This window comes from Oncorhynchus clarkii, chromosome 24, assembly GCF_045791955.1.
Source record: "Oncorhynchus clarkii lewisi isolate Uvic-CL-2024 chromosome 24, UVic_Ocla_1.0, whole genome shotgun sequence".
In the NCBI taxonomy this organism is placed as follows: domain Eukaryota; kingdom Metazoa; phylum Chordata; class Actinopteri; order Salmoniformes; family Salmonidae; genus Oncorhynchus; species Oncorhynchus clarkii.
The window spans coordinates 3,115,339-3,127,798 of NC_092170.1; the positions used below are offsets into that span (position 1 = coordinate 3,115,339).

Consider the following 12,460-nt stretch of genomic DNA (forward strand, 5'->3'; position numbering starts at 1 on the left):
CTTCCTTCACACACCTCTGTATTGTCAAATTTTCCCCTTAAGGACATCATAAAAGTATAATATCAAGAGTGAGTAGGTAAGAGGAGTAACTTTTTCCAACAAGGAAATCAGTGAAAACCACGTGGCTTGACACAACTAGTAATTATCTGAAGCTCACAAGCTATGATTCAATGGTCTCATAAATAATGTATGACATTGGGTTACAGAGCTTATAAGATCAAATAAAAACAATGCCTCTGTTGTTTTAAATCATAAGATGTTTATAGCCACAACTTTTATACAACTCCATATCTCAATTCAGAAAAGAAGAGGGACTATTTTGATTAGGTGAATTAGAATCCATAATCATATTCACACAATCACTTTCACACAAACTATTATAACAACTGCAGTAGGCCTATCTCCTTGTGCAGTAGAGGCAACACTGCTTCATAATAACAAAATATGATATCATAAATATTCAGTTGCCCATATCCTGTGGCCCAAATCTATTGTGCAAACTTGGATTTTCTTGTTGGATCACAACCAAATCCATACATGCCCCTTGTGCTACATTTCGAGGGTGGTGTGCCTTTAAGAGTTTTACAACGCTCTTGAATTTACAGCGCCGTCGCTGAAAGTTTCGAGGCCATGCAAGTAGCCTACTCTGCAGTAGTTTGGATGACCGAAGGAAGTGACGGGACTGGATGAGAAAAAGAGAAGAAAAAAAAATACGAGGATAAAAACAGAATGCAGAATACGAAGTAACGTGCTGTGTTACGATCAAGAGAGAGTGTGTGTGGTGGTACTACATCGTGTATGATTCTGATATGCATGGAAGTCGCGCTGGGTAAAAGTTTTGTAATGGTTACAAAGTAGCTGTGAAATGAAAAACCGAGATTGAGGGTTTTAATCGAGGTGGGTTTACCTATGCGTTGGAGTCGCGTTAATGTTCGTACAAAATACATCACTCACGTCATGAATTCTAGTTTAAAGGTATGGAAGACGGAACAATTGCTTGGATTTCATTATTATTTTTTACAAAGAATAAATAGCAAAAGGGCCATCAAACGGAAATGCAACTAAATAATTAGCTAGTGATATTGAATAGAGACCGTTGGATTTCACCTGGACTTGAGTATTTTTCCTCTGTCAAATTCAGTTCTGCGTCTTCTGGAATGTTTGGGAGTTGTGTTCTACCGGTTTCAGCTCGGATACATGCATTTCTCTGGGCACTAATATTTTTAACAACGTTTGGACTTTGTTCAGAGTTGAAGGTTCGAGTTCGTTTAGCTGATGGACAAATCACAGAGGAAGTTCTCGAAGCAGACAGTGAAAAAGACTCCATCACACTTGAGTTCAAACAGGGAGATGGAACTCTCATAACATTTGTCGCTGACTTCAAACAGGTGAGTGGATTCAAATGTGTTTTTCCCCTATGCCTTTACTGTTTTGTGTAGGGTTGGGTTATTACCCAATGGCCACATATGTTGCCAGACTGATCAGGGGCAATACAGATATGGGGCAATGCAGAATGCAGCCTTATATCTCCATGCAACCAATTTAGAAAACAGTATACCATAGCATAGACTAACAGTGTTAGTCTAGCCTGTGTAATTTCAGTACTGATGAGTTGACTCCCTGGCCATGGGCCCTCCTCTCCTTATGCTGGTAAATTCCTCCGCATGCATGAGTGGATAATGTTAGGTGGCACAAACTGATTATTGAATTAGGCGCTCACCTGCAATGATTGGTTTAGGAATGCTATTCATACTCTTCTGCAATACAACTCATGCCTTTACTCTGAGCCTGCTCCGTCCCATCAACATAGATGGGCCTAGTCAGAGAGCAAGGGCATCCATCTACTCCAGTTGGTCACAACATTTGTTGTACCAGGGAATGGAAAGCTATGGTCCTTCTTTCATGCAGGACCAGTTAAATTAAATGAAGTGGCAACATTAAACAAAATAACTGACTATGCCTAAACCAGTGTTGGCTAACTATAAGGGACCAGTGCTGGTACATGGTTGAGAACCACTGGTTCAGTGTGTATAGTGAACCAGCAAACAACATGCAGCCTGTTCCCCGAGTGCCTCTGGTCCTGTGCACTATACTCTCAGACACAGACCAAAGGCATGCGTCTGTGATTGTTGCAGTCCCACAGAAACTGACAGCCTGGCAAGAAGTGAAGGGGGAGATTTTCTAGGATTAAGTGGGCATGTCTGACCTTTTTGATCGGGGTATGGGTCACAAACCAAATGGCTCATTTTGATGAAAAGAGGCCGGCACGTCGCCAAATTGGTGATGACACATCTCTGAGCACATCACACCATTGTGGTGAAGCCTGGTTCACAGCACACCCAGTTTAGCTAAATTAGCTACAGGCACAGGGCTCTTTTTCCTCTGTTTAATCAGTTCCACTCGGAGGCCTACCTCTCCATTCCGTTTACATGTGGTTCTCATCTAACACTATCTCAAAGATTTATGGAAAGTTGGATCAACTGACTTCAAGCTGCCATGCAGAATTTACTGCTCAGAGCCGCTTGAGGAAAGGAAAACGCTTAAACAGGAGATATCAAACAATGGGTAGCATTAAACGGACAGAGTAGATATATGAATGGCTCTGTTGCTGTTTAGAATGTGTTCACGGGATCAGCCAGCCAGCTAGGTGTGCAGCTGCTGTTATTATCAGTCATAGCCTTGTGCCAAAATCCACATGAGTTGGCATGGGTTGTGGGAACAGGAGTACTGTAATCTATGGGATCAGTACAACTATGAGAATCGGAATGAGTCATTCCATGATAAGAAGAGGGGGGATGAACTGAACATTTACACTAACATGTACCTGTGGTGAAATGATATGGCTACCTAACAAACCACACCTCATTCTGCGAGCATGGATTATTCTTATTCTCCATTTACATAAAAACAGCGGGAATGTATATACTGGGGATGAATTTACCCATGATCAAATTGAATACAACCGGTGTAGACCTTACTGTGAAATGCTTACTTACAAGCCCTTAACCAACAATGCAGTTTTAAGCAAATAGTTCAAATATTTACTAAATAAACTAAAATAAAAACCACAATGAAAAAATAACACAAAATAAACAATAATGCAGCTATATACAGGGTGTACCACTACCGAGTCAATGTGTGGGGGTACAGGTTAGTTGAGGTAATTTGTAGAGGGGTAAAGTGACTATGCATAGATAAACACAGAGTAGCAGCAGTGTAAAAACAAAGGGGGAGGGTGTCAATGCAAATAGTCCGGGTGGCCATTTGATTTAATTGTTCAGCAGTCTTATGGCTTGGGGGTGGAAGCTGTTAAGGAGCCTTTTGAACCTAGACTTGGCACTCCGGTACCGCTTGCCGTGCGGTACCAGAGAGAACAATCTATGACTTGGGTGACTGGAGTCTGTGACCAATTTTTTTTGGTCCTTCCTCTGACACTGCCTAGTGTATATAGGTCCAGGATGGCAGGAAGCTTGGCCCCAGTGATGTACTGGGCCATACGCACTACCCTCTGTAGCGCCTTATGGTCAGAGGCCGAGCAGTTGCCATACCCGGTGGTGATGCAACTGGTCAGGATGCTCTCGATGGTGCAGCTGTAGAACTTTAAGGATCTGGGGACCCATGCCAAATATTCTCAGTCCCCTGAGGGGGAATGGCATTGTCGTACCCTCTTCACAATTATCTTGGTGTGTTTGGACCATGATAGTTTGTTGGTGATGTGGACACCAATGAACTTGAAACTCTCGACCCGCTCCACTACAGCCCCGTCAATGTGAATGAGGGCGTGTTCGGTCCTCTTTTTCCTGTAGGTCATGATCATCTCCTTTGTCTTGCTCACATTGAGGGAGAGGTTGTTGTCCTGGCACCGCACTGCCAGGTCTGACTTCCCTATAGGCTGTCTCGTTGTTGTTGATCAGGCCTACCACTGTTGTCATCAGTTAACTTAATGATGGTTTTGGAGTCGTGCTTAGCCACGCAGTCATGGGTGAACAGGGGACTAAGCACACATTCCTGGGGGGCCCCTGTGTTGAGGATCAGAGTGGCAGATGTGTTGTTGCCTACCCTTACCATCTGGGGGTGGCCCGTCAGGAAGTCCAGGATCCAGTTGCAGAGGGTGATTAGTCACAGGGTCCTTAGTTTAGTGATGAGCTTTGTGGGCACTATGGTGTTGAATGCTGCGCTGTAATCAATGAACAGCATTCTCACATAGGTGTCCCTTTTGTCCAGGTGTGAAAGGGCAGTTTTTGTGTGGAGTGGGATTGAGATTATGTAACCTGCTAATCTGTTGGGGCGGTATGTGAATTGGAGTGGGTCTACTTTCAAAGCACTTCATGGCTACTGACGTGAGTGCTACGGGTCGGTAGTCATTTAGGCAGATTACCTTCACTTTTCTGGGCACAGGGACTATAGTGGTCTGCTTGAAACATGTAGATATTACAGACTCGGGCAGGGAGAGATTGAAAATGCCAGTGAAGACACTTGCCAGTTGGTCCGCGCATGCTCTGAGTACACGTCCTGGTAATCTGTCTGGCCCGCGGCCTTGTGAATGTTGACCTGTTTTAAAGGTCAGCTATGGAGAGCGTGATCACACAGTTGTCTGGAACAGCTGGTGTTCTCATGCATGCTTCAGTGTTACTTGCCTCAACGCGAGTCTAAAAGGCATTTAGCCTGTCTGTAATGCTAGCGTCACTGGGCAGCTCACGACTTGGTCTCCCTTTGTAGTCTGTAATAGTTTGCAAACCCTGCTACATCCAACAAGCATCAGAGCCGGTGTAGTAGGATTCAATCTTAGTCCTGTATTGACGCTTTGTCATTTTGGTGGTTTGTCTGAGGGCATACCAAGATTTCTTATAAGCTTCCAGAATAGTGCCTTGCTCCTTGAAAGCGGCAGCTCTAGCCTTTAACTCAGTGTGGCTGTTGCCTGTAATCCATGGCTTCTGTTTGGGATATGTACGTACGGTCACTGTGGGGATGTCATCGTCGATGCCCTTATTGATGAAGCCGGTGACTGAGGTGGTATACTCCTCAATGCCATTGGATGAATCCCAGAACATATTCCAGTCCGTGCTAGCAAAACAGTCCTGTAGCGTAGCGTCCATGTCATCTGGCCACTATTGAGTGAGTCACTGGTACTTCCTGCTTTAGTTTTTGCTTGTAAGCAGGAATCAGGAGGATAGAATTATGGTCAGATTTGCCGAATCGAGGGCGAGGGAGAGCTTTGCACGTTGCACATGTGACATGCTGGTAGAAATTAGAAAACTTGTTGCGTGCGGTCTTAGTGGCAGTGGTGGTAAATAGACAGCTACGAAAAATATAGATATTGCTCGCCTACATACGCTGTAGACCACACTATCTCAAGACTACCTTTTAATTTGGGCAATCTAGCACCAGCTGTTATTGACAAATAGACCCCCCCCCCCCTTCTCGTCTTACCGGACGTAGCTGTTCTGCCGATGCACGGAAAGCCCAACCAACTGTATATTATCCTTATTATCGTTCAGCCACAACTCTGTGAAACATAAGTTATTACCGTTTTTAATGTCCCGTTGGTAGGATAGTCTCAAACGGAGCTCGTCCAGTGATTGCACGTTGGCCAATATAACGGATGGTAGAGGCCGGTAACCCACTTGCCAACTAATTATCTACGCTCCCTGTATTTTCTTCATGCGAATGACAGGGATTTGGGCCTTGTCCGGGAGCAACATTATATCCTTCATGTCAGACTCGAGGTGAGTAATCTCTGTTTTGATATCCAGAAGCTCTTTTTGATCATAAGCGACAGTTGCAGCAACATTATGTACAAAATAAGTTACGAACAATGTGAAAAACACACAAATAGCACAATTGGTTAGGAGCTTGTAAAACAGCAGCCACCTCCTCCGGAGCCATTCTTCAAGCAAGCACTTGACCCTGAAATGTATCCGCTGATTCACAAAAATGCCATTTCACAAAAAAGGTGGATGAAATTGCCAAAGTTTGTAGAATAATCTCAAAAGACCACTGTTTTACATTGAACTCCACTGTTCTGGCACAAGATGATCAGATACGCAGATAAGATAACAACAGAACTAGAGCCATCATAACAGTGCTTTAATGAGAGCTTTGACCAAACTGATAAGCTAATGATTACATTAAAACAACTAGGGCATCATTCTATTTATTTTATTTTTAAGTCTCTAGACTAAGACTACCTAATGTGGAAACAAGTGTAACGTTACCTTGCATGAAAAGGGAAACCTCCCTAGAGTTTCACTTCAGGGAACAACCTCACTCTCCCACCCCATGGCGCTGGTGGAATATAATAGAGTATCAGTCCTTCCTTTGGAAGACGATCAACTGGGAATGTCTCAAATTATTTAGGAAAAATGTCCGGGATCGGTCACGATGATGCAGGCCGGGCTTGCACACTGTCATCAGTGAGAGAATGTTTATATGGTCTGTCCCAACAACTTGAATGTGAACCCCCAAACTAGCTTGCCTGTGTCTCAAATGGCAACTTATATCTCATACACTGAGTATGAGGATCATTAGGATAGGTCCTTCCTATAATTGAGTTGCACGCCCTCCCTCAGAACCAATTTAATTCATCGGGGCATGAACTCTACAAGGTGTCAAAAGCGTTTCACAGGGATGATGGCCCATTTTGACTCCAATGCTTCCCACAGTTGTGTCAAGTTGGCTGGATGTCCTTTGAGTGGTGGACCATTCTTGACACAAAGAAACCGTTGAGCGTGGAAAAACCCAGCAGTCTTGCAGTTCTTAACACAAACGGTACGCATGGCACCTACTACCGTACCCCGTTCAAATGCACTTAAATCTTTTGTCTTGCCCATTCACCCTCTGAATGACACATACACAATCCATGTCGCAAGACCTGTCACCTCCCCTTCATCTACACTGATTTAAAGTGGATTTAACAAGTGACATCAATAAGGGATCATAGCTTCACCTGGTCAGTCTTGTCAAGGAAAGAACGGGTGTTCTTAATGTTTTGTATACTTGGAAAGAAACCTAGAGACAACAAAAATACTATATACACACTAATACAGTCATATTCTTACAGTACGGTTAAATAATTGATATTTAGAAATATGAGCAGTGCTGTGATACAATATGTTTTCTAAAGCTAAACATTGCTTTTTGCCTGAGTAACCTCTGGTGGCAGAGCATTCCATGATAACATGGCTCTACAGTGTATTCAGACCCCTTGACCTTTTCCAAATTCTGTTACGTTACAGCCTTAAACTAAAATTGATTCAATTGTTTTCCCTCAATCTACACACAATACCCCATAATGAGAAAGCAAAAACAGGTTATTATACATATTTGCAAATATGTAAATGTACAATTTCAGTTTTTTTATTTAACACAAGTATTCAGACTCTTTACTCAGTACTTTGTTGAAGCAGTGATTACAGCCTTGAGTCTTGGGTATGATGCTACCAGCTTGGCATACCTGCATTTGGAGTTTCTCCCATTCGTCTCTGCAGATCCTCTCAAGCTCTGTCAGGTTGGATGGGGAGCATTGCTGCACAGCTATTTTCAGGTCTCTCCAGAGTAGAGGTTGGCTGATTAATCGGAATGGCCGATTTAATTAGGGCCGATTTTCAAGTTCTCATAACAATCGGAAATCTGTATTTTTGGACACCGATTTGGCTGTTTTTAAAAATGATTTTTTATTTTTATTTAATCTTTATTTAACTAGGCAAATTCAGTTAAGAACACATTCTTATTTTCAATGGTGGGTTAATTGCCCGTTCAGGGGCAGAATGACAGATTTTTACCTTGTCAGCTCGGGGGGTTCAATCTTGCAACCTTACAGTTAACTAGTCCAACGCACTAACCACCGGCCTCTCATTGCACTCCACGAGGAGACTGCCTGTTACGCGAATGCAGTAGAAGCCAAGGTAAGTTGCTAGCTAGCGTTAAACTTATCTTATAAAAAAACAATCAATCATAATCACTAGTTAACTACACATGGTTGATGATATTAATAGTTTATCTAGCGTGTCCTGCGTTGCATATAATCAATGCGGTGCGTATTGTTGCTCCAATGTGTACCTAACCATAAACATCAATGCCTTTCTTAAAATCAATACACAGAAGTATATATTTTTAAACCTGCATATTTAGCTAAAAGAAATCCAGGTTAGCAGGCAGAATTAACCAGGTGAAATTGTGTCACTTCTCTTGCGTTCATTGCACGCAGAGTCAGTGTATTATGCAACAGTTTGGGCCACCTAATTTGCCAGAATTTTATGTAATTATGACATAACATTGAAGGTTGTGCAATGTAACAGGAATATTTAGACTTATGGATGCCACCCGTTAGATAAAATACGTAACGGTTCCGTATTTCACTGAAATAATAAACGTCTTGTTTTCGAGATGATGGTTTCTGGATTCTACCATATTAATGACCTAAGGCTCATATTTCTGTGTGTTATTATGTTATAATTAAGTCTATGATTTGATAGAGTAGTCTGACTGAGCGATGGTAGACAGCAGCAAGCTCGTAAGCATTCATTCAAACAGCACTTTCGTGCATTTGCCAGCAGCTGTTGATGACTTCAAGCCTATCAACTCCCGAGATTAGGCTGGTGTAACCGATTTGAAATGGCTAGCTAGTTAGCGGGGTGCGCGCTAATAGCGTTTCAAACGTCACTCGCTCTGAGACTTGGAGTGGTTGTTCCCCTTGCTCTGCAAGGCTTTTGTGGAGTGGTGGGTAACGCTGCTTCGAGGGTGGCTGTTGTCGTTGTGTTCCTGGTTCGAGCCGGTAGGAGCGAGGAGAGGGACGGAAGCTATACTGTTACACTGGCAATACTAAAGTGCCTATAAGAACATCCAATAGTCAAAGGTTAATGAAATACAAATGGTACAGAGAAATAGTCCTATAATTCCTATAATGACTACAACCTAAAACTTCTAACCTGGGAATATTGAAGACTCATGTTAAAAGGAACCACCAGCTTTCATATGTTCTCATGTTCTGAGCAAGGAACTTAAACGTTAGCCAACACTTTGTTTTTGCATTATTTAAACCTTTATTATTTCATTATTTATTTGAAGCTAAATAGATTTTTATTGATGTATTATATTAAGTTAGTGTTCATTCAGTATTGTTGTAATTGTCATTATTACAAATATATATATATATATATAAATCGGCCGATTTAATCGGCATCGGCTTTTTTTTGGTCCTCCAATAATCGGTATCGGCGTTAAATTCATAATCCTCTACTCCAGTGATGTTTGATTGGGTTCAAGTCCAGGCTCAGGCTGGGCCACTCAAGGACATTCGGAGATGTGTCCCGATGCCACTCCTGCATAGTCTTGTCTGTGTGCTTAGGGTTGTTGTACTGTTGGGTCCTGAGCGCTTTGTAGCAGGTTTTCATCAAGGATCTCTCTGTACTTTTCTCCGTTCATCTTTGCCTCGATCCCGACTACAGTCCCAGTTGCTAAAAAAACATCCCCACGGCATGATGCTTCCACCACTGTGTTTTACCGAAGGGATGGTGCCAGGTTTCTTCCAGACCTAAAGCTTGGCATTCTGGCCAAAAAGTTTAATCTTGGCTTTATCAGACCAGAGAATCTTGTTTCTCATGGTCTGAGTCTTTAGGTGCCTTTTGGCAAACTCCAAGAGGGCTGTCGTGCCTTTTACTGAGGAGTGGCTCCATTCTGGCCACTCTACAATAAAGGCCTGATGGTTGTCCTTCTGGAAGGGTCTCCCATCTCCACAGAAGAACTCTAGAGCTCTGTCCGAGTGACCATCAGGTTCGTGGTCACCTCCCTGACCAAGGTCTTTCTCCCCTAATTGCGCAATTTGGCTGCGCGGTCAGCTCTAGGAAGAGCCTTGGTGGTTCCAAACTTCTTCCATTTTCAAGAATGATGGAGGCCACTGTGTTCTTGAGGACCTTCAATGCTGCAGAATATTTTTGGTACCCTTCCCCAGATCTGTGCCTCGACACAATCCTGTTTTTGAGCTCTATGGACAATTCCTTCAATCTTATGGCTTGTTTTTTTTCTCTGACATGCACTGTCAACTGTGGGACTTTATATAGAAAGTTGTGTGGCTTTTCCAAATCATAGCCAATCAATTGAATTTACCACAGATGGACTCCAATCAAGTTCTAGGAACATCTTACGGATGATCAATGGAAACGATGCACCTGAGCTCCATTTCGAGCCTCATAGCAAAGGGTCTGGATACTTATGTAAACGAGGTATTTCTGTTTTTATTTTTTCAATTTGATATACATTTACAACATTCTAAGCCTTTTCACTTGTTATTATGGGGTATGTGTAAATTGCAGAGAATGTGTTTAATCAATTTTGTGAATAAGTCTAACGTAACAAAATGTGGAAAAAGTCAAGGGATCTGAATACTTTCCAAAGGCACTGTATGCATAACAGAGCGACACATTAAATCTGTTTTTGGTCTGGGTACTGTGAAGAAAGCCATTGTGGCGTGTCTGGTGGGGTATGTATGTCTGAAGTGTATGCAAATAGATTACACAAGTGGATAGGCATTTTTAACACTCAAATGTTTCTTTAAAAATTTCTCCTCGACGACTATCATGCATGTTGATGTTTAGGTCTAAGAGCATGCTATTTAAGACCAGTTTGTTAATTACCCCTTCTGACTCATTGCTAAGCGTCTCAGCAATCTTACTAGCTGTAGGTGCTGATGGGTAGAGTGTAATCATCAGCATACAGTCGTTTTAGCTTCTTGTAAGACAAATGGCATGTCATTTGTAAAAATAGAGAAGCATAACGGCCCAAGGCAACTACAAAGGTTGGCCAGATATGCATGAGTGGGTGTATGTGTGAGAGCATGAGTAAGTGAGAGAGGATGTGGGAGGGAGAGTGTAAAGTTATCTGAACAGTAGAGATGGTTACACTGGCTGTGTCCAAATACCCATGCTACATACTGTACTTAGAAGCACTATGCAGAAATTACTCCGCCATTTCCCGGTTGCTAAAATTCTAATAGTTAACTTAATTTCAGTTTGTTTTGTAACAATCAAGTATAGTGTAGAGAATTGTTGTACCACCGCTATGAAATATATCAATAACCAAAAATATTGTAAATTGAAAGTAAGACAAAAAATAAACTTAAGAACGGGACCGATCTACCACTTCTTAGACTTGCTGTCACTGAGTGACATATCTATTACACACATTTCTATGTGAATTTGGTTGGGTCGTCCCAAAAAGTTACATACTGCAGCTTTTAAACTGCGTACTATTTAGCATGTACCGTTTAGTAAAAAGTATTCCACGGCTGCAATGCAGTTTCAGCTTCTGATTGGTTGAGTATGTGGGGTGGGACTGAGTGCAGGTGGATTTTTCCCAATTCAACAGACATGCATCACAATAACCAGTCTTCTAATAGCTAATTTCCAATTTGATTAATTTCTCAACTCTGAAAAGAATAGGAATGGAGTTATAGGCCTATTGGGGCGGGTTATAGGCAGACTGTCACATTTGACCTATACCGTATAAGACCAAATAGCCCATATATCTTATTTAAGGACTTAAGAAAGAAACCGATTTAATTTGGTTCCATTTAAATATATTTATTAGTGAAACCAAAGTGCTGGAACATAAAATGCCAGTCAAAGTTTGGACACACCTAATCATTCCAGGGTTTTTATTTTTTTACTGTTTTCTACATTGTAGAATAATGAACTATGAAATAACACATATGGAATCGTGTAGTAGCATTTTTCTCAACCAGCTTCAAGGAATGCATTTCATTTGTGGAATTTCTTTCCTCCTTAATGCATTTGTGCCAATTGGTTGTGTTGTGACAAGGTATGGGGTGGTATACAGAAGAAAGCCCTATTTGGTAAAAGACCAAGTCCATATTATGGCAAGAACAGCTCAAATAAGCAAAGAGAAATGACAGTCCCATCATTACTTTAAGACATGAAGGTCAGTCAATTTCAGAACATTAGCATTTGAAGGTTTCTTCAAGTGGAGTGGCAAAAACTATGATGAAACTGGCTCTCATGAGGACCGCCACTGTAAGGGAAGACCCAGAGTTACTTCTGCTGCAGAGGATAAGTTCATCAGAGTTAACTGCACCTCCGGTTCAAGTAATGGACACATCTCACCATCAATTGTTCAGAGGAGACTACGTGAATCAGGCCTTTATGGTCGAATTGCTGCAAAGAAACCACTACTAAAGGACACCAATAATAAGAAGATACTTGCTTGGGCCAAGAAAATACGAGCAATGAGCATTAGACTGGTAATGGACACATCTCACCATCAACTGTTCAGAGGAGACTACGTGAATCAGGCCTTCAATGTCAAATTGCTGCAAAGAAACCACTACCAAAGGACACTAATAATAAGATACTTGCTTGGGCCAAGAAAATATGAGCAATGAGCATTAGACTGGTGGAAATCTGTTCTTTTTGAGTCCAAATGTGAGAGTAGGTGAACAGATGATCTA

The 12,460-nt window shown here is 41.9% G+C and overlaps 1 protein-coding gene across 1 annotated transcript in view; it reads left to right on the forward strand.

Moving 5' to 3' along the window:
* Window positions 1–624: 624 nt before the first annotated feature.
* Window positions 625–12,460, forward strand: part of LOC139382239 (out at first protein homolog) — a 37,427-nt gene continuing 25,591 nt past the window's right edge. The window contains exon 1 of the mRNA XM_071126108.1: window positions 625–1,388. Within this exon, the coding sequence (XP_070982209.1) occupies window positions 1,158–1,388 (231 nt within the window). The 5' untranslated portion in view covers window positions 625–1,157. The remainder of the gene's footprint in view (window positions 1,389–12,460) is intronic.